This window comes from Euprymna scolopes, chromosome 12 (genome assembly GCF_053919585.1).
Source record: "Euprymna scolopes isolate OS-2025 chromosome 12, ASM5391958v1, whole genome shotgun sequence".
NCBI lineage: Eukaryota > Metazoa > Mollusca > Cephalopoda > Sepiida > Sepiolidae > Euprymna > Euprymna scolopes.
Genome location: NC_136493.1, coordinates 148,151,489 through 148,177,346, shown reverse-complemented (window position 1 = coordinate 148,177,346; position 25,858 = coordinate 148,151,489). Strand labels below are relative to the sequence as shown.

Genomic DNA, 25,858 nt, shown 5'->3' with positions numbered 1-25,858 from the left:
ATCATGCAACACAACATTAGCTACTTTTACTTTCTCTACCGCTCTCCCTCGACCCAAGACTGCACCATAATAAACAAAGTATCTGACAGCATAGACACAGCACTCTCCTTTGACACTAGCGCCCAAGTACATGTATTTGGTGACTTTAATGTCCATCACAAAAACTGGCTTGGATTCTCTACTTATACAGATGCAGCAGGCAGCGCAACTCATAGCTTCTCTGTATCTCACTCCCTATCGCAAATTGTTACTTTCCCAACCCGCTTCCCTGATCAGGAAGAGCAACACGCATCACTATTAGATCTGTTTTTGACCACAGTTCCTGATGATTGTGTAACGAAAGCCGACAGCCCACTTGGGAACGCTGATCATGCGGTAATAATGGTTGAAATCGCCCTAAACTCCAGACCCAAAACTGAAGAGCCAGTGCTCAAAACAACGAGATATTATAAAAAGGCTGACTGGGAAGCTATCAGAGATCTTATCAGAGACGCCCCATGGGGAAATATTTTTTCTCTTCCTGCTGAACAGTGTGCAACTGAGACCACTGAATGGTTCAAAACTGCAATCGAAGCGCATGTTCCCATGCGGAAATTCTATAGCAAGCCCCACTCTCCCCAATGGTTTACTTCGACTTGCGCAACTGCCATTGCTCAAAGGCAGCATGCATTCCGCAGGTTTAACCGACATAAGTCCAGTTCAAACAGACAAAAGTACATAGAAGCTAGAAGTAACGTTAAGAAAGAAATAGCGACAGCTAAGAGGGAATTTACGGAAACCACTACAAAACGCATTGAAGCACAAAAATTAGGAACTCGTGACTTCTGGAAAATCTACAACAGTGTAGTAAATAATGGACAATCAACAATTCCCCCACTAACCAACAATCACGAGGTTCTTTGCTCAGCAACCGAGAAGGCTAACATGCTTGCCAGTCGGTTTGCCTCCAACTCTACACTGGACCCTCTAAACCACCCCCTACCCGACTTTCCTATGCGGACAGACGCCACGCTAGACGATCTGGAAATCACCCCTGCTCAGGTGCATGCTATCATAAAAAACCTTGACACTTCCAAAGCATGTGGACCCGACCTCATCCCAGCTGTGCTATTAAAAAAGTGCTCAGCCGAAGTAGCTCCAGTTCTCTCCAAACTCTACAACAAATGCCTTAATGAATCTTGCTTTCCGAGCTGTTGGAAAACTGCTTCTGTTGTACCAGTATTCAAGAATTCTGGCGAAAGAACTGACCCATTAAATTATCGCCCTATTAGCCTCCTCCCACTTTTTGCCAAAATATTTGAGACCTTAATTAACCATGCTCTAGTCCAGCACCTTACAGATGCTAAACTTCTGACCGACCATCAATATGGATTTAGACAAGCCCGTTCCACGGCAGACATCCTCACTGTAATCTCTGAACGCATATACCATTCACTGGACAAAGCGGGAGAGGGCAGAGCGGTAGCTCTAGATATATCTAAGGCTTTTGACAGGGTATGGCATGAGGGTCTCCTCAGGAAGATTAGATCTTACGGTATCACTGGTAGAATACTTAACATAATTAAATCCTTCTTAGATAAGAGAAAAATCCAGGTTGTCCTCGACGGTCGTACGTCTAAACAATATAATATAAATGCGGGAGTGCCCCAGGGATCTATCCTTGGTCCTCTGCTGTTCCTGATATTCATAAATGACCTCCCCGACAAAACTGCCTCTGAGATGGGTATATATGCTGATGACACCACACTCTATAGCAGGCACGACAGGAAAACAAATGAACATATATCTAAAGTAATGGCAGAAACACTAGAGGATGACCTCAAATCAGTAGTGGAATGGGGACAAAAATGGATGGTAACGTTCAATGCCACCAAGACAAAACTGGTTTCATTCAATAACTACAAGAAACCTTCTCTACCACCTATAGCAATGGCCAACAACTCTTTAGCTGAGAGTACGTCTTTCAAGCTCCTTGGCCTAACGTTCACAGGAAACATGAGCTGGAACAATTACATCGAGGGCATTGCCAGGGCCGCTGCGAGGAAGGTGGGCTCTCTCTACCGTGCTAGAAAACTTCTAACACCCGAAAGTATCATGTACCTCTATAAGGCCACTATTCGCCCATGTATGGAGTATTGCTGTCATATTTGGGCCGGTGCATCGGCTACTAGTCTCTCGCTCCTTGACAGGGTTCAAAAGAGAGTCGCAAATCTGATAGGCCCTAAACTGGCATCAAAACTTCAGCCTCTGTCCCATCGTCGAAACGTTGCATCCCTCTGCCTGTTCTACAAGTATTATAATGGTGAATGCTCTGAAGAACTGCAAGCACTTGTGCCCCCACGACGTGAACACCCTCGACAGACCCGACAAGCTACACAATCCCACCCCCACACTGTAGAGATCCCTAGATGTAAAAGATCCTTCTACTCCAGTAGTTTCTTCCCCAGAACTGCTAGACTTTGGAATTCCATTCCAGGTCACTGCTTCCCCAACTGTACTGACATGCATAAGTTCAAGTGCAACGTGAACCAACATCTCGCTGCCCTAATCCCTACATAGTACCCCAGTAGATGTTTCCCTTGATAGTAGCCCCCTACATTAAAGTGGCAATGTGCCTTGTTTGGGGTGAAAATGTAATAAAAAAAAAAAAAAAAAAAAAAAAAAAAAAAAACCTTAAAAAGTGGTAATTTTCAAGGATTTTTCGAGGATGGAAAGATTTTTTTTTATTTCAAAGTCGATTGTCTGCCCTTGTTGATCCTACATTCTTGATCATTTGTAATTAAGATGGTGCACTAATCCTTTGATAAAATTTGTCATAAAATTTTACTTTCTTAAATAAAATAAAAACTACTTTATCAATTTTCATCATTTTTGGAATATGACATCTTTGTGCAATGACAGATACGTACATCATAAAGGTTTTTAAAGATTTTCTTGAAAAATTTTTTTTATAGGCCCAAATATCGACAAGCACCTATATTTTTAGCAGAGAAAAATACTTGTCTCTAGTTGCATATATGGTCTTCTGTAGTCAAGTTATTTTGAACGAGCACTGACCTTTTTGTAGTGTTGACCTCCTTGGGATGATTCGTATCTCCTGTGATTAGCTTCTTGAAAAATGTTAACCGTGGATGCTTTTCAGACAACAAATGCTTACAATGTGCAAACATTTGAAGATTTTTTATATTATTCAGATATTTTTTGTTTGTATTATTCAGATTTTTTTTTTTGTTTGTATCATTCAGATGTTTTTGTTTGTTTGTATTATTCAGATGTTTTTTTTGTTTGTATTATTCAGATTTTTTTTGTTTGTATTATTCAGATTTTTTTTTGTTTGTATTATTCAGATTTTTTTTTTGTTTGTATTCAGATTTTTTTTTTGTTTGTATCATTCAGATTTTTTTGTTTGTATTATTCAGATTTTTTTGTTTGTATTATTCAGATTTTTTTGTTTGTATTATTCAGATTTTTTTTGTTTGTATTATTCAGATTTTTTTGTTTGTATTATTCAGATTTTTTTGTTTGTATTATTCAGATTTTTTTTTGTTTGTATTATTCAGATTTTTTTTGTTTGTATCATTCATATTTTTTTTTGTATCTTTCATATTTTTTTTTGTTTGTATTATTCATATTTTTTTTTGTTTGTATTATTCATATTTTTTTTTATTTGTATTATTCAGATTTTTTTTGTTCGTATCATTCATATTTTTTTTTGTTTGTATTATTCATATTTTTTTTTTTGTTTGTATTATTCAGATTTTTTTTGTTTGTATTATTCAGATTTTTTTTTGTTTGTATTATTCAGATTTTTTTTGTTTGTATTATTCAGATTTTTTTGTTTGTATTATTCAGATTTTTTTTTGTTTGTATTATTCAGATTTTTTTTGTTGGTATTATTCATATTTTTTTTTGTTTGTATTATTCATATTTTTTTGTTTGTATTATTCAGATTTTTTTTGTTTGTATTATTCAGATTTTTTTTGTTTGTATTATTCAGATTTTTTTATTTGTATTATTCAGATTTTTTTTGTTTGTATTATTCATATTTTTTTTGTTTGTATTATTCAGATTTTTTTTTGTTTGTATTATTCAGATTTTTTTGTTTGTATTATTCAGATTTTTTTTGTTTGTATCATTTATATTTTTTTTTGTTTGTATCATTTATATTTTTTTTTGTTTGTATTATTCAGATTTTGTTTGTATTATTCAGATTTTGTTTGTTTGTATTATTCATATTTTTTTGTTTGTATTATTCAGATTTTTTTTGTTTGTATCATTCAGATTTTTTTTTGTTTGTATCGTTCATATTTTTTTTTGTTTGTATTATTCATATTTTTTTTTGTTTTGTATTATTCAGATTTTTTTTGTTTTTTATTATTCAGATTGCTATTCCCATCTTACTATTTTTATGTTTCGCACAATGTAACTTCCAACATTCTTCAAGTCAGGTGCATCCTTACAAACTCGGCAACCTATACAGAAGTATGAACTGGACCCCTTATTTAATTCCCAGGAGAATATTATTCTTGTTCAATCAGCCATGACGAAATAGAAATGTTTAGTAATTTTTATCCTTAGTATTTTGTGTAGTGTAGAATTTGACCGTTGACATCCAGATTAGATGCTACCAGATCTGGCTATCTAAACATATTAGCCTCCTGAACTAAAATTCACCAAACATTGATTTTATTGTTACATTGCAAAAGCCCAAAACAACAATTTTCCTCTACAAATCAACCAAACCAAACACCATTAATAAATATTTAAAGATATAAAGAACTTGAAGTATAAAATTTTTTTTACCAAAATTACCGAATTCGGCGTTAAATAATCTGAAAAACAAAAAAAGAACCAAATTAACATCCAGGAGACTATCACTTAGAACTGATTGTTGCTCAACACCTTTATCCATTGCTCCACGTATCCAGGATTTAGCATAAGGACCCCTTTCCCCGAGTTCCAAAAGATGCACCTGAAGAAGGCCAGGCGTACATTGACCAAAATGTGAAAAAAAATCACCAAGAATAGAATAATAATTTGAATAGTTGAAAATACACTTTATTTTTTATTTATTTATTTTTTTTTTTTGAAACGCACTACATAAGTTAAAAACTTAATTTAAAAAAAATCTGTTTTGTTAGTTTCTTTGTGCTAGCAATCACTGGAATATAGAATTGAAGTATTAAACTTATAATGTGCAAACATGTGCAGATTTTGTTAAACATATCCTTACAATATTGATGCTTGCTTTGTCTTTGAAAAAGTTAAATATGTGTTTATATATTTGTATATACAGAATTCTGTGAGGTGTAAAGTGTCTAACTGTGGGCTATATTTAGTTTAATTTAGTTTTATGCAAAGGAAAGTAAAAAGGACGTAAAAATCTTTTGTGAAGATTCAGATACTTTCAATTTTTGTGAAATTTTAATCTAGGTATTAGACATTAATTAGTATTTCAGTTTCTTTAAGTTTTTTTAGTGAGTATAATATGGACACTAACTCCTATTTTAAAATTCAAATATGTCAGATTTGCATTGAATTCGGTCCATGATCATTAGACACCAATTAAGCAAAATTCTCTGAATTTCAGTTTTTTCTTTAAGACCCCTTAAGTTTAAGTCTTAAATTTTAATTCTCTACAATCAAAATCATGTAATGGATTTGGATCACAATTGGAACTAGAATTCTAGACATGAGATTTAGTATCATTATATTTTAATATTTAACTTTATAAAAGGATATAAAACTTCAGTTTGAGGAATTAATTTTACCTGTTCTGAGATCCGTAAAAATATTAATTTTCAATCCAACTATTTTTTTCTCCTCTCTTATCGAACCTATTTCCAATATATGCCCCCCCCACTTATTATTCACACTATTTTCGTTTTCTCACTGTAATCTTTTGTTCCTTCTATAGATAATTCCTTGCAGGTGAAAACACCGTTGTCATTGCACTGCACTCTGTTGAACGTTTCTCAGACGAATGTAAATTCCAGCCTGTCGTTGGAAACGTGCATTAACAAGTCCTCCACGTCATTATCTTCCTCCTCAAACTAATAACACATTCCCTTCAATTATAGAAAACTTTAGTAAAGAGTGATTAAAAATAAAAATGACATTCGTGAAATCCTTAATAAAATACTAAATCTCCCATATAAATAAACTATATTTGGTACAAATAAACGTCAATCTGTGCATGATTTGTCCACCAAGTTCCACTCATGAATGTTCAACAGTCTTTGTTTAATGTCATGCAAAATTTTCACTAACTCTGACATGCTCATCTCTTAGCAATGCTCTGATTGTGATGGCCCTTTTCAGTTCAGAAATAGTCTATGGATTGTTTGTTAAACATCGTCTTTGACATTACCTTTCAGATAAAAATCAGGAGTGTGTGTGTGGGGGGGGGGGTTACATTCTGTAAATGTAAATCCAATCACGAATCCCAGCTACGACCAACACAATAGAGATCCCTAGATGTAAGAAAACCTTCTACTCCAATAGTTTCTTTCCCAGAATTGCTAAACTTATGAACTCCCTTCCGGGATTCTGCTTTCCCAACTGTACTGACATGCAGAAGGTCAAATGTAATGTGAACAAACATCTTGCTACTCATCTCCCTTCATAATATCCCTGCAACTTATGTCCCCGTTAGTAGCCCCCTACTTCAAAGTGGCAGTGGGCCTTGTTTGGGGTGAAAATTGAATAATATAAAAAAAAAGAAAAAAAAAGATGATTTTGATTAAAAATCTATTATTATACTAAAGCTGAGTCAATTAATGTGTGTTTGCCTAAAACTTTTTTTTATCATATACTTTAATCATACAAAATACTACACGTTAAATATAAGGCCATTTATATAATCATCAATAAGAATTCAAACCATTCATGCAAATAAAACATATTTGGTACAAATAAACTTTAATCTAGATTTGACTTGTCCACTAAGTTTCACTCATGAATGTTCAACAGTCTTTACTCATCGCTGTACAAATATTGGATGAAACATGCAAAATTGACAATAACTCTGACACACTCGTCTCTTGGCAATGTTTCGATTCTCACAAATAAGGTTTTTTTTTGTTTTGTAGATTATAAATTATATTTTTTATGTAGATAAAAAAAATATTTTTTATGTAGATAAAAAATATTTTTTTATGTAGATAAAAAAATTGTATTTTTTATGTAGATAAAAAATTGTATTTTTTATATAGATGAAAAAATTGTATTTTTATGTAGATAAAAAAATTGTATTTTTTATGTAGATAAAAAAATTGTATTTTTTATGTAGATAAAAAAAATTGTATTTTTTATGTAGATAAAAAAAAAATTGTATTTTTTATGTAGATAAAAAAAAATTGTATTTTTTATGTAGATAAAAAAAATTGTATTTTTTATGTAGATAAAAAAAATTGTATTTTTTATGTAGATAAAAAAAATTGTATTTTTTATGTAGATAAAAAAATTGTATTTTTTATGTAGATAAAAAATTGTATTTTTTATGTAGATAAAAAAAATTGTATTTTTTATGTAGATAAAAAAAATTGTATTTTTTATATAGATAAAAAAAATTGTATTCATTATGTAGATAAAAAAAATTGTATTTATTATGTAGATAAAAAAAATATTTTTTATGTAGATAAAAAAATTGTATTTATTATGTAGATAAAAAAATATTTTTATGTAGATAAAAAAATATTTTTATGTAGATAAAAAAATTGTATTTATTATGTAGATAAAAAAAATTGTATTTATTATGTAGATAAAAAAAAATTGTATTTATTATGTAGATCAAAAATTGTATTTATTATGTAGATAAAAAAATTGTATTTTTATGTAGATAAAAAAAATTATTTTTATGTAGATAAAAAAAATTATATTTTTTATGTAGATAAAAAAAATTATATTTTTTATGTAGATAAAAAAAATTATATTTTTTAAGTAGATATATCATGAAACATTGTTAAAAACATGCAAAATTGTCGATAACTCTGGCACACTTCTCTTGGCAATGCTCTGATTGAGGTAGTCCTTTTCAGTTCAGAAAAAAATCTATGGATTGTTTGGATAGACATTGTATTTGAGATGATCTCACAGATAACGAAATATTTGCTTTATCACCATTCAATTCTATGCATGGACATTCAAGATTCTTTCATCAAATGTAGGTATGATCTTAAACGGACTTACCACTTACCGGACTTTAACAATTCTTTGAAGTGAATCCTTTATCTAGTCTTCGGTTAGATTGTTTTCCTTCCATCAACCATGACCGGATAGAAATGTTAATTATCATGTGATTCTTAATCATAACCTATTATAACTATTTAACCATCATTATCCTAATGACTTTAACCATTGTGCCATGGATCCATGTGTTTTTATGTAATCACTTGCTTTTAACTACTTATTTTGCTTTTCTTTTTATATAATTTTTTGCCTTTTCTATTTTTTTATTTAATTCATGATTGCAACTCAAATTTGCTGTTTAGATATATTGATATACACAATTCTGTTTATTAAAATTTTGCCAGGAGAAAATCTTTGATTTTTTTTTTTTTCTTTTTTGATCTCAAGGCATGGATTCGGTGATTGTCGGAAGCCATTACATGAAACTGCCGTTCTCTTGGAAGAGATTGTTCATTCACAGATGGTTTCACTGGTGAGTTACACTACTTTCCTCCTTTATGCTCTTTTTTTAAAAGTCATTATGCTTCGGCACAAGTGATCTAATGGATATTTGTATAACTATGTTGACTCCTCACCAACCCCAAGACACAATATTTTGTCAGTTTTTTTTTCTTTATCTTATTTTGGCTGTGCTAATTTTGCAGAGTGGAACAATGAATTTGGTTCCTCAAAGAAAACAAAATTATAGCTTTATTTTAAAACTCTTATTGAAAAAATCAATTCAGGTAACTTGATTATGTGATAGAACCAACATCTATTCAATGTAGCCACCTTCAGCCTCAATCACTGCCTCAATATGAGTTTGGAACTGGGAGCATGCCTTTACCACACACACCTACGGGAGCTTGGCGAGTACTTGATGGATGTCAGTGATTAAGTTGGCTTTAGCATTGTTGACGATGCTCTTGACCTATGACCAAACGAAGGTTCAGGTCAGGGGACGAGAGGGGTCAGTGAGAAAAGGGTACAAAGTGGTAGCACTCCTTCTGAAGCCAAACCAGAATCACTTGGGACTTGTGGGGCAGTGCTGAGTCTTGCTGCCACACCTAGGGTTTGCTGATTGCACCAGGGAAGATTGCACTCTTCAGCACATTCAGATTCGCTTTGGAGGCCATAACCATGGTTGGAAACTTCATTGAGCTGTGCCCTCAAGTGTGGAATCATCTGGATTTGTATTTTGAGGGTGCTGGCAATGGTTCTGTTGTCATAACTTGGATCAATACAGAGCATGAGTTGTACAGCGGTGCATCTCCAATCTTGCTCATTGGACATTGTGTTACTTTCAGTCATGATAGAAGGCTCCTATTGCTCTTGGGATTTGTACACAGCTGGCCAACTGGGCTACATCAAATGGAAATGGAATACTGTCGTCTTTTCTAGGGCGACAATTTTATCGTTCCACCTTGTAGTATTAGCGATCATTAAGGGTGAAAAAGCACTGATTTACAAATGAAGTAGCAACACAGATGCACATATACATAGTGTAAAATCAGATTGTTGAACACAAGTGTGTGCATCATTATGGCCCTGACGGTAGTGGCCTTTTTTGAGTTAAGCCTGTAAAGATGATTCACTGAACTTTGCTTGAACTCCTCTTATTATTCTCATTGCACTTGTCTAACACATCTGTTGCTGATATTAAATCTCCTCCATATCTGCTTTCTACCAAACTCAACTGGAAATAAATACTTTGTTCCGAATTCTCTATTCTGACCCTTCTCTTGGCTAATTGTGCATCATGTCATTTCTTTTGTACAACACAATCTGTCACTTTCATATCATCATTCACTTCTGTATTATCATTTACTTCCGTATCATCTAAAACTATATCCGATGGTGAGCTCCCACCTTGCGGGCTTTGAGGAGTGTTTTTTTTTTTTTTTTTTTTTTTTTTTTTTTTACACAGTGATCACCACTTATCAAGGCCCGGAAGCCACTCATGGATAAGGGTTATTACAAGTACATTACGTTAGTGTGGAGATTTGATGAAGTGTTTACTTAAGGGGGCGGTTCATTAGGAATTTGTTAACATTGGACTTGAAGACCTCCAAGTTGTAGTCCGGATGGAAGCAGGCAGACGGAACAGAGTTCCACAGGCATGCAGTTCTAAGAAAGAAGCTTTGTTCATGGAATCCGCGTTTTGATTTAGGCACAGATATAGAGTGGGGGAAATTTTTCACAGTGGATTCAGCTAGACGAGTGTTTTTCGTGAAAGACTGGCGAGGGGGGACCAGAGATTGGAGTTCAGACGAGCATCTGCCATGGAAATAACGATAAAACAAGGATAGGCTCGCAACGTCTCTTCTGTGGGAGAGAGATTGCAGGGTAGAGAAAAGGGCATTCCCCACTAAGCCACGAAGTCCATTTTGTACTCTGTCAAGGCAGGATAGGCTATTTTTAGCAGCTCCTACCCAGATATGGCAACAGTATTCCATCCTTGGACGTACTTGGCTTTTATATAGATAGAGAATTGCATCAGTGTGGAGCCACCCTTTAATTGCCATTGCTCCCAGGTCCACTCTGACCCGGAATGGTAGTACCTGTTGGGTTAAATAGAATTTGACGTAAAAAAAATATACTCGATTAAAAATCGTTCCCCAAAATAACTAGATTCGGTATTAAATAATCTGAAAAAGGTTTATATGCCATAAAACAAAAACAACCAACCAATCCATATCATCATTCACTTCCGTATCATCATTCACTTCCGTATCATCATTCACTTCCATATCATCATTCACTTCCATATCATCATTCATTTCCATATCATCATTCACTTCCATATCATCATTCACTTCCATATCATCATTCACTTCCATATCATCATTCACTTCCATATCATCATTCACTTCCATATCATCATTCACTTCCATATCATCATTCATTTCCATATCATCATTCACTTCCATATAATCATTCACTTCCATATAATCATTCACTTCCATATCATCATTCACTTCCGTATCATCATTCACTTCCATATAATCATTCACTTCCATATCATCATTCACTTCCATATCATCATTCATTTCCATATCATCATTCACTTCCATATCATCATTCACTTCCATATCATCATTCACTTCCATATCATCATTCACTTCCATATCATCATTCACTTCCATATAATCATTCACTTCCATATAATCATTCACTTCCATATCATCATTCACTTCCATATAATCATTCACTTCCATATCATCATTCACTTCCATATCATCATTCACTTCCATATCATCATTCACTTCCATATCATCATTCATTTCCGTATCATCATTCACTTCCGTATCATCATTCACTTCCATATCATCATTCACTTCCATATCATCATTCACTTCCATATCATCATTCACTTCCATATCATCATTCACTTCCATATCATCATTCACTTCCATATCATCATTCACTTCCATATAATCATTCACTTCCATATCATCATTCACTTCCATATCATCATTCACTTCCATATCATCATTCACTTCCATATCATCATTCACTTCCATATCATCATTCACTTCCATATAATCATTCACTTCCATATCATCATTCACTTCCATATAATCATTCACTTCCGTATCATCATTCACTTCCATATAATCATTCACTTCCATATCATCATTCACTTCCATATCATCATTCACTTCCATATCATCATTCACTTCCATATCATCATTCACTTCCATATCATCATTCACTTCCATATCATCATTCACTTCCATATCATCATTCACTTCCATATCATCATTCACTTCCATATCATCATTCACTTCCATATCATCATTCACTTCCATATCATCATTCATTTCCATATCATCATTCACTTCCATATCATCATTCACTTCCATATCATCATTCACTTCCATATCATCATTCACTTCCATATCATCATTCACTTCCATATCATCATTCACTTCCATATCATCATTCACTTCCATATAATCATTCACTTCCATATCATCATTCACTTCCATATCATCATTCACTTCCATATCATCATTCACTTCCATATAATCATTCACTTCCATATCATCATTCACTTCCATATCATCATTCACTTCCGTATCATCATTCACTTCCGTATCATCATTCACTTCCATATAATCATTCACTTCCATATCATCATTCACTTCCATATAATCATTCACTTCCATATAATCATTCACTTCCATATCATCATTCACTTCCATATCATCATTCACTTCCATATCATCATTCACTTCCATATCATCATTCACTTCCATATAATCATTCACTTCCATATCATCATTCACTTCCATATCATCATTCACTTCCATATCATCATTCACTTCCATATCATCATTCATTTCCATATCATCATTCACTTCCATATCATCATTCACTTCCATATCATCATTCACTTCCATATCATCATTCATTTCCATATCATCATTCACTTCCATATCATCATTCACTTCCATATCATCATTCACTTCCATATCATCATTCACTTCCGTATCATCATTCACTTCCATATCATCATTCACTTCCATATAATCATTCACTTCCATATCATCATTCACTTCCATATAATCATTCACTTCCATATCATCATTCACTTCCATATAATCATTCACTTCCATATAATCATTCACTTCCATATCATCATTCACTTCCATATCATCATTCACTTCCATATCATCATTCACTTCCATATCATCATTCACTTCCATATCATCATTCACTTCCATATAATCATTCACTTCCATATCATCATTCACTTCCATATCATCATTCACTTCCGTATCATCATTCACTTCCATATCATCATTCACTTCCATATCATCATTCACTTCCATATCATCATTCACTTCCATATCATCATTCACTTCCATATCATCATTCACTTCCATATCATCATTCATTTCCATATCATCATTCACTTCCATATCATCATTCACTTCCATATCATCATTCACTTCCATATCATCATTCACTTCCATATCATCATTCACTTCCGTATCATCATTCACTTCCATATCATCATTCACTTCCATATCATCATTCACTTCCATATCATCATTCACTTCCATATCATCATTCACTTCCATATCATCATTCACTTCCATATCATCATTCATTTCCATATCATCATTCACTTCCATATCATCATTCACTTCCATATCATCATTCACTTCCATATAATCATTCACTTCCGTATCATCATTCACTTCCATATCATCATTCACTTCCATATCATCATTCACTTCCGTATCATCATTCACTTCCATATCATCATTCACTTCCATATCATCATTCACTTCCATATCATCATTCACTTCCATATCATCATTCACTTCCATATCATCATTCACTTCCATATCATCATTCATTTCCATATCATCATTCACTTCCATATCATCATTCACTTCCATATCATCATTCACTTCCATATCATCATTCACTTCCATATCATCATTCATTTCCATATCATCATTCACTTCCATATCATCATTCACTTCCATATCATCATTCACTTCCGTATCATCATTCACTTCCATATCATCATTCACTTCCGTATCATCATTCACTTCCATATCATCATTCACTTCCATATCATCATTCACTTCCGTATCATCATTCACTTCCATATCATCATTCACTTCCATATCATCATTCACTTCCATATCATCATTCACTTCCATATCATCATTCACTTCCGTATCATCATTCACTTCCATATCATCATTCATTTCCATATCATCATTCACTTCCATATCATCATTCACTTCCATATAATCATTCACTTCCATATCATCATTCATTTCCATATCATCATTCACTTCCGTATCATCATTCACTTCCGTATCATCATTCACTTCCATATCATCATTCACTTCCATATCATCATTCATTTCCATATCATCATTCATTTCCATATAATCATTCACTTCCATATCATCATTCACTTCCATATAATCATTCACTTCCATATCATCATTCACTTCCATATCATCATTCACTTCCATATAATCATTCACTTCCATATAATCATTCACTTCCATATCATCATTCACTTCCATATCATCATTCATTTCCATATCATCATTCACTTCCATATCATCATTCACTTCCGTATCATCATTCACTTCCATATCATCATTCACTTCCATATCATCATTCACTTCCATATCATCATTCACTTCCGTATCATCATTCACTTCCATATCATCATTCACTTCCATATCATCATTCACTTCCATATCATCATTCACTTCCGTATCATCATTCACTTCCATATCATCATTCACTTCCATATCATCATTCACTTCCATATCATCATTCACTTCCGTATCATCATTCACTTCCGTATCATCATTCACTTCCATATCATCATTCACTTCCATATCATCATTCACTTCCATATCATCATTCACTTCCATATCATCATTCACTTCCGTATCATCATTCACTTCCATATCATCATTCACTTCCGTATCATCATTCACTTCCATATCATCATTCACTTCCATATAATCATTCACTTCCATATCATCATTCACTTCCGTATCATCATTCACTTCCATATCATCATTCACTTCCGTATCATCATTCACTTCCATATCATCATTCACTTCCATATCATCATTCACTTCCATATCATCATTCACTTCCATATCATCATTCACTTCCATATCATCATTCACTTCCATATAATCATTCACTTCCATATCATCATTCACTTCCATATCATCATTCACTTCCGTATCATCATTCACTTCCATATCATCATTCACTTCCGTATCATCATTCACTTCCATATCATCATTCACTTCCATATCATCATTCACTTCCATATCATCATTCACTTCCGTATCATCATTCACTTCCATATCATCATTCACTTCCGTATCATCATTCACTTCCGTATCATCATTCACTTCCATATCATCATTCACTTCCATATCATCATTCACTTCCATATAATCATTCACTTCCATATCATCATTCACTTCCGTATCATCATTCACTTCCATATCATCATTCACTTCCGTATCATCATTCACTTCCATATCATCATTCACTTCCGTATCATCATTCACTTCCATATCATCATTCACTTCCGTATCATCATTCACTTCCGTATCATCATTCACTTCCATATCATCATTCACTTCCATATCATCATTCACTTCCATATCATCATTCACTTCCATATCATCATTCACTTCCATATCATCATTCACTTCCATATAATCATTCACTTCCATATCATCATTCACTTCCGTATCATCATTCACTTCCATATCATCATTCACTTCCGTATCATCATTCACTTCCGTATCATCATTCACTTCCATATCATCATTCACTTCCATATCATCATTCACTTCCATATCATCATTCACTTCCGTATCATCATTCACTTCCATATCATCATTCACTTCCATATCATCATTCACTTCCATATCATCATTCACTTCCGTATCATCATTCACTTCCATATCATCATTCACTTCCATATCATCATTCACTTCCATATCATCATTCACTTCCATATCATCATTCACTTCCGTATCATCATTCACTTCCATATCATCATTCACTTCCATATCATCATTCACTTCCATATCATCATTCACTTCCGTATCATCATTCACTTCCATATCATCATTCACTTCCATATCATCATTCACTTCCATATAATCATTCACTTCCGTATCATCATTCACTTCCGTATCATCATTCACTTCCGTATCATCATTCACTTCCATATCATCATTCACTTCCGTATAATCATTCACTTCCATATCATCATTCACTTCCATATCATCATTCACTTCCATATAATCATTCACTTCCATATAATCATTCACTTCCGTATCATCATTCACTTCCATATCATCATTCACTTCCATATCATCATTCACTTCCATATAATCATTCACTTCCATATAATCATTCACTTCCGTATCATCATTCACTTCCATATCATCATTCACTTCCATATCATCATTCACTTCCATATCATCATTCACTTCCATATCATCATTCACTTCCATATAATCATTCACTTCCGTATCATCATTCACTTCCGTATCATCATTCACTTCCGTATCATCATTCACTTCCATATCATCATTCACTTCCGTATAATCATTCACTTCCATATCATCATTCACTTCCATATCATCATTCACTTCCATATAATCATTCACTTCCGTATCATCATTCACTTCCATATCATCATTCACTTCCGTATAATCATTCACTTCCATATCATCATTCACTTCCATATCATCATTCACTTCCGTATCATCATTCACTTCCGTATCATCATTCACTTCCATATCATCATTCACTTCCGTATAATCATTCACTTCCATATCATCATTCACTTCCATATCATCATTCACTTCCATATAATCATTCACTTCCGTATCATCATTCACTTCCATATCATCATTCACTTCCATATAATCATTCACTTCCATATCATCATTCACTTCCATATCATCATTCACTTCCATATCATCATTCACTTCCATATCATCATTCACTTCCATATAATCATTCACTTCCGTATCATCATTCACTTCCGTATCATCATTCACTTCCGTATCATCATTCACTTCCATATCATCATTCACTTCCGTATAATCATTCACTTCCATATCATCATTCACTTCCATATCATCATTCACTTCCATATAATCATTCACTTCCGTATCATCATTCACTTCCATATCATCATTCACTTCCGTATAATCATTCACTTCCATATCATCATTCACTTCCATATCATCATTCACTTCCATATCATCATTCACTTCCGTATCATCATTCACTTCCGTATCATCATTCACTTCCGTATCATCATTCACTTCCATATCATCATTCACTTCCATATAATCATTCACTTCCATATAATCATTCACTTCCGTATTATCATTCACTTCCGTATCATCATTCACTTCCGTATCATCATTCACTTCCGTATCATCATTCACTTCCATATCATCATTCAGTTCCATATCATCATTCACTTCCATATCATCATTCACTTCCATATCATCATTCACTTCCATATCATCATTCACTTCCATATCATCATTCACTTCCATATCATCATTCACTTCCGTATTATCATTCACTTCCATATCATCATTCACTTCCATATCATCATTCACTTCCGTATTATCATTCACTTCCATATCATCATTCACTTCCGTATCATCATTCACTTCCATATCATCATTCACTTCCATATCATCATTCACTTCCATATAATCATTCACTTCCGTATCATCATTCACTTCCATATCATCATTCACTTCCGTATAATCATTCACTTCCATATCATCATTCACTTCCATATCATCATTCACTTCCATATCATCATTCACTTCCGTATCATCATTCACTTCCGTATCATCATTCACTTCCGTATCATCATTCACTTCCATATCATCATTCACTTCCATATAATCATTCACTTCCATATAATCATTCACTTCCATATCATCATTCACTTCCGTATCATCATTCACTTCCATATCATCATTCACTTCCATATCATCATTCACTTCCATATCATCATTCACTTCCGTATTATCATTCACTTCCATATCATCATTCACTTCCATATCATCATTCACTTCCATATCATCATTCACTTCCATATCATCATTCACTTCCGTATTATCATTCACTTCCATATCATCATTCACTTCCGTATCATCATTCACTTCCGTATTATCATTCACTTCCATATCATCATTCACTTCCATATCATCATTCACTTCCATATCATCATTCACTTCCGTATCATCATTCACTTCCATATCATCATTCACTTCCATATCATCATTCACTTCCATATCATCATTCACTTCCATATCATCATTCATTTCCATATCATCATTCACTTCCATATCATCATTCACTTCCATATAATCATTCACTTCCATATCATCATTCACTTCCGTATCATCATTCACTTCCATATCATCATTCACTTCCATATCATCATTCACTTCCGTATTATCATTCACTTCCATATCATCATTCACTTCCATATAATCATTCACTTCCATATCATCATTCACTTCCATATCATCATTCACTTCCATATCATCATTCACTTCCATATCATCATTCACTTCCGTATTATCATTCACTTCCATATCATCATTCACTTCCATATCATCATTCACTTCCATATAATCATTCACTTCCATATCATCATTCACTTCCATATCATCATTCACTTCCGTATCATCATTCACTTCCGTATCATCATTCACTTCCATATCATCATTCACTTCCGTATCATCATTCACTTCCATATCATCATTCACTTCCATATCATCATTCACTTCCGTATCATCATTCACTTCCGTATCATCATTCACTTCCGTATTATCATTCACTTCCATATTATCATTCACTTCCGTATCATCATTCACTTCCATATCATCATTCACTTCCATATCATCATTCACTTCCATATCATCATTCACTTCCATATCATCATTCACTTCCATATCATCATTCACTTCTATATCATCATTCACTTCCGTATTATCATTCACTTCCGTATCATCATTCACTTCCATATCATCATTCACTTCCATATCATCATTCACTTCCGTATCATCATTCACTTCCATATCATCATTCACTTCCATATCATCATTCACTTCCATATCATCATTCACTTCCATATCATCATTCACTTCCGTATTATCATTCACTTCCATATCATCATTCACTTCCATATCATCATTCACTTCCGTATTATCATTCACTTCCATATCATCATTCACTTCCGTATCATCATTCACTTCCATATCATCATTCACTTCCATATCATCATTCACTTCCATATCATCATTCACTTCCGTATTATCATTCACTTCCGTATCATCATTCACTTCCATATCATCATTCACTTCCATATCATCATTCACTTCCATATCATCATTCACTTCCGTATTATCATTCACTTCCATATCATCATTCACTTCCATATCATCATTCACTTCCATATCATCATTCACTTCCATATCATCATTCACTTCCGTATCATCATTCACTTCCATATCATCATTCACTTCCGTATCATCATTCACTTCCGTATCATCATTCACTTCCATATCATCATTCACTTCCATATCATCATTCACTTCCATATCATCATTCACTTCCATATCATCAGTCACTTCCGTATCATCATTCACTTCCGTATCATCATTCACTTCCATATCATCATTCACTTCCATATCATCATTCACTTCCATATCATCATTCACTTCCGTATTATCATTCACTTTCATATCATCATTCACTTCCGTATCATCATTCACTTCCATATCATCATTCACTTCCATATCATCATTCACTTCCATATCATCATTCACTTCCATATCATCATTCACTTCCATATCATCATTCACTTCCGTATCATCATTCACTTCCATATCATCATTCACTTCCATATCATCATTCACTTCCATATCATCATTCACTTCCATATCATCATTCACTTCCATATCATCATTCACTTCCGTATCATCATTCACTTCCATATCATCATTCACTTCCATATCATCATTCACTTCCATATCATCATTCACTTCCGTATTATCATTCACTTCCATATCATCATTCACTTCCATATCATCATTCACTTCCGTATTATCATTCACTTTCATATCATCATTCACTTCCGTATCATCATTCACTTCCATATCATCATTCACTTCCATATCATCATTCACTTCCATATCATCATTCACTTCCATATCATCATTCACTTCCGTATCATCATTCACTTCCATATCATCATTCACTTCCATATCATCATTCACTTCCATATCATCATTCACTTCCATATCATCATTCACTTCCATATCATCAGTCACTTCCGTATCATCATTCACTTCCGTATCATCATTCACTTCCATATCATCATTCACTTCCGTATCATCATTCACTTCCATATCATCATTCACTTCCATATCATCATTCACTTCCGTATCATCATTCACTTCCATATCATCATTCACTTCCGTATCATCATTCACTTCCATATCATCATTCACTTCCATATCATCATTCACTTCCGTATTATCATTCACTTCCATATCATCATTCACTTCCGTATCATCATTCACTTCCATATCATCATTCACTTCCATATCATCATTCACTTCCATATCATCATTCACTTCCATATCATCATTCACTTCCATATCATCATTCACTTCCATATCATCATTCACTTCCATATCATCATTCACTTCCGTATTATCATTCACTTCCATATCATCATTCACTTCCGTATCATCATTCATTTCCATATCATCATTCACTTCCATATCATCATTCACTTCCATATCATCATTCACTTCCATATCATCATTCACTTCCGTATTATCATTCACTTCCATATCATCATTCACTTCCGTATCATCATTCACTTCCATATCATCATTCACTTCCATATCATCATTCACTTCCATATCATCATTCACTTCCGTATTATCATTCACTTCCATATCATCATTCACTTCCATATCATCATTCACTTCCGTATCATCATTCACTTCCGTATCATCATTCACTTCCATATCATCATTCACTTACGTATCATCATTCACTTCCATATCATCATTCACTTCCAGTGATCCATCATTCACTTCCGTATCATCATTCACTTCCATATCATCATTCACTTCCGTATTATCATTCACTTCCATATCATCATTCACTTCCATATCATCATTCACTTCCATATCATCATTCACTTCCGTATCATCATTCACTTCCGTATCATCATTCACTTCCATATCATCATTCACTTCCATATCATCATTCACTTCCATATCATCATTCACTTCCGTATTATCATTCACTTCCATATCATCATTCACTTCCATATCATCATTCATTTCCATATCATCATTCACTTCCGTATCATCATTCACTTCCGTATCATCATTCACTTCCGTATCATCATTCACTTCCATATCATCATTCACTTCCATATCATCATTCACTTCCATATCATCATTCACTTCCGTATTATCATTCACTTCCATATCATCATTCACTTCCATATCATCATTCACTTCCATATCATCATTCACTTCCGTATCATCATTCACTTCCGTATCATCATTCACTTCCATATCATCATTCACTTCCATATCATCATTCACTTCCATATCATCATTCACTTCCGTATTATCATTCACTTCCATATCATCATTCACTTCCATATCATCATTCACTTCCATATCATCATTCACTTCCATATCATCATTCACTTCCATATCATCATTCACTTCCGTATTATCATTCACTTCCATATCATCATTCACTTCCATATCATCATTCATTTCCATATCATCATTCACTTCCATATCATCATTCACTTCCGTATTATCATTCACTTCCATATCATCATTCACTTCCATATCATCATTCATTTCCATATCATCATTCACTTCCATATCATCATTCACTTCCGTATCATCATTCACTTCCGTATCATCATTCACTTCCATATCATCATTCACTTCCATATCATCATTCACTTCCATATCATCATTCACTTCCGTATTATCATTCACTTCCATATCATCATTCACTTCCATACCATCATTCACTTCCATATCATCATTCACTTCCGTATCATCATTCACTTCCGTATCATCATTCACTTCCATATCATCATTCACTTCCATATCATCATTCACTTCCATATCATCATTCACTTCCATATCATCATTCACTTCCGTATTATCATTCACTTCCATATCATCATTCACTTCCATATCATCATTCACTTCCGTATCATCATTCACTTCCGTATCATCATTCACTTCCATATCATCATTCACTTCCATATCATCATTCACTTCCATATCATCATTCACTTCCATATCATCATTCACTTCCGTATTATCATTCACTTCCATATCATCATTCACTTCCGTATCATCATTCATTTCCATATCATCATTCACTTCCATATCATCATTCACTTCCATATCATCATTCACTTCCATATCATCATTCACTTCCGTATTATCATTCACTTCCATATCATCATTCACTTCCGTATCATCATTCACTTCCATATCATCATTCACTTCCATATCATCATTCACTTCCATATCATCATTCACTTCCGTATTATCATTCACTTCCATATCATCATTCACTTCCGTATTATCATTCACTTCCATATCATCATTCACTTCCATATCATCATTCACTTCCATATCATCATTCACTTCCATATCATCATTCACTTCCGTATCATCATTCACTTCCATATCATCATTCACTTCCATATCATCATTCACTTCCGTACCATCATTCACTTCCGTATCATCATTCACTTCCATATCATCATTCACTTCCATATCATCATTCACTTCCATATCATCATTCACTTCCATATCATCATTCACTTCCGTATCATCATTCACTTCCATATCATCATTCACTTCCATATCATCATTCACTTCCGTACCATCATTCACTTCCGTATCATCATTCACTTCCGTATCATCATTCACTTCCATATCATCATTCACTTCCGTATCATCATTCACTTCCGTATCCTCATTCACTTCCGTATCCTCATTCACTTCCGTATCCTCATTCACTTCCGTATCATCATTCACTTCCGTATCATCATTCACTTCCACATCACTGTCATGTTTCTCCTTGTAGCTTCAAGAGCTTCAAAAAAACGTCCATATACATTCAACCTACAGGCCTAATGAGGCAGGTCTTTGTCTCTTTTACAAGATTTATTTTAGATTTCCTGTTTATGACTTTTCTGAAATCCAATGGATTTTCCACTCTTTTTACCTTTTGTTAAGAATACCGTTTTTACCATTAATTCACCCACTGGCATAGAATCTGTTAACAGGCAAAATGCTGTGAATGTGACAATATTCAAGTCGTAGACAATAGTTCCAAACTAAATAACAATAACTTATCAATTTGATATTGTTTTCCAACTTTTTAGATGAAGATTGATCATTTTTATTATTGGGACTATTGTTCTCATAATGTATTCTCTCTGATTTTTTTTTTTTTTTTCAAGTGCATCTCGATTAACTTGTAATCTGTATAGAATTTCAAATGGAACTGTTTACTTAATCTGTGGGAATAGCTTGATCTCATTCTGTCAGCCATGATTAGGTAGAAGCCTTATGTCATTCATAATTGTATTCTTTGTATGACCCGTACTGAGGATGCAACCTTCGACCTCTAGAAGACTGTCACTTAGAAATGACTATTGCTTCACACATAATTTACAAAACCTTGTGATGCAATGGATGAAATTGTTGTAAAAGTAAGAATTAGTTCTAAATCACAGTCATCAGTATGTTGCAGGTTAAATCTTCGACCTAATTGATACTAAGAATACAACTACAAATTACTGGGGACATTTACTTGGTTATGGCTGAGAGAACAAGAATAAGCTACCCTCATTTGGGGCAAATTTCCAAGTTTAACGAGACGCACCTAAAGAAAGTCGATGAAGGGGCATCAGCTGAACGTTGTGAGAATGGCATGACAGATGAGAACAATAGTCCGAATAATATAAGCAATACCTCATTTTAAATAATATAAGCAATACCTCGTTTTAAATGATATAAGAAATACCTCATTTTAAATAATATAAGCAATACCTCATTTTAAATAATATAAGCAATACCTTATTTTAAATAATATAAGCAATACCTCATTTTAAATAATATAAGCAATACCTCATTTTAAATAATATAAGCAATACCTCATTTTAAATAATATAAGCAATACCTCGTTTTAAATAATATAAGCAATACCTCGTTTTAAATAATATAAGCAATACCCCGTTTTAAATAATATAAGCAATACCTCATTTTAAATAATATAAGCAATACCACGTTTTAAATGATATAAGCAATACCTTATTTTAAATAATATAAGCAATACCTCGTTTTAAATGATATAAGAAATACCTCGTTTTAAATGATATAAGCAATACCTCGTTTTAAATAATATAAGCAATACCTCGTTTTAAATGATATAAGCAATACCTCGTTTTAAATGATATAAGCAATACCTCGTTTTAAATGATATAAGCAATACCTCGTTTTAAATAATATAATCAATACCTCGTTTTAAATAATATAATCAATACCTCATTTTCAATAATATAAGCAATACCTCGTTTTAAATAATATAAGCAATACCTCGTTTTAAATAATATAAGCAATACCTCGTTTTAAATAATATAAGCAATACCTCGTTTTAAATAATATAAGCAATACCTCGTTTTAAATAATATAAGCAATACCTCGTTTTAAATAATATAAGCAATACTTCATTTTAAATAATATAAGTAATACCCCGTTTTAAATAATATAAGCAATACCTCAAGCAATACCTCGTTTTAAATAATATAAGCAATACCTCGTTTTAAATAATATAAGCAATACCTCATTTTAAATAATATAAGCAATACCTCGTTTTAAATAATATAAGCAATACCTCTTTTAAATAATATAAGCAATACCTCGTTTTAAATAATATAAGCAATATCTCGTTTTAAAAAGCAGGAGAGTGCAACTGCCTAAATACTGGAGCTATAGCAACAAACAAGATCAAGATAACAGTTAAAAACATCTCATGTAAATAACAGCATCTCAAAATATCATCGGAAATATTAAATGTAAATAGTTCCATTAATTGCTGTTTTTTATTTGTTTTGTTTTAATGTTTTAAATATAGTTTTGTTTTTTAAATGTTTTAAATTTAATTTTGTTTTTTTAGATGTTTTAACTATAGTTTTGTTTTTTAGATGTTTTAAATTGTTTTGTTTTTTAGATGTTTTAAATTGTTTTGTTTTTTAGATGTTTTAAATTATTTTGTTTTTTAGATGTTTTAAATTGTTTTGTTTTATTAAATATTTTAATTTTAGTAATTTTGTTTTTTAAATATTTTAAATTCAGTTTTGTTTTATTAAATATTTTAAATTTAGTTGGTTTGTTTTTTAAATATTTTAAATTTAGTTGATTTGTTTTTTAAATATTTTAAATTTAGTTGGTTTGTTTTTTAAATATTTTAAATTTAGTTGGTTTGTTTTTTAAATATTTTAAATTTAGTTGGTTTGTTTTTTTAAATATTTTAAATTTAGTTGGTTTGTTTTTTAAATATTTTAAATTTAGTTGGTTTGTTTTTTAAATATTTTAAATTTAGTTGGTTTGTTTTTTAAATGTTTTAAATTTAGTTGGTTTGTTTTTTAAATGTTTTAAATTTAGTTGGTTTGTTTTTTAAATGTTTTAAATTTAGTTGGTTTGTTTTTTAAATATTTTAAATTTAGTTGGTTTGGTTTTTAAATATTTTAAATTTAGTTGGTTTGTTTTTTAAATGTTTAAAATTTAGTTGGTTAGTTTTTTAAATATTTTAAATTTAGTTGGTTTGTTTTTTTAAATATTTTAAATTTAGTTGGTTTGTTTTTTTAAATATTTTAAATTTAGTTGGTTTGTTTTTTTAAATATTTTAAATTTAGTTGGTTTGTTTTTTAAATATTTTAAATTTAGTTGGTTTGTTTTTTAAATATTTTAAATTCAGTTGGTTTGTTTTTTTAAATATTTTAAATTTAGTTGGTTTGTTTTTTAAATATTTTAAATTT

General features: G+C 32.4%; 1 protein-coding gene across 2 annotated transcripts in view; it reads left to right on the top strand.

The window, feature by feature from the left end:
* LOC145291537 (transcription initiation protein SPT3 homolog) overlaps window positions 1-25,858 on the top strand; it is a 440,277-nt gene that overhangs the window by 332,954 nt on the left and 81,465 nt on the right. For both annotated transcript variants that reach the window (XM_080137540.1, XM_080137541.1), the window contains exon 3: window positions 8,578-8,662. In XM_080137540.1, the coding sequence (XP_079993666.1) occupies window positions 8,578-8,662 (85 nt within the window). The remainder of the gene's footprint in view (window positions 1-8,577; window positions 8,663-25,858) is intronic.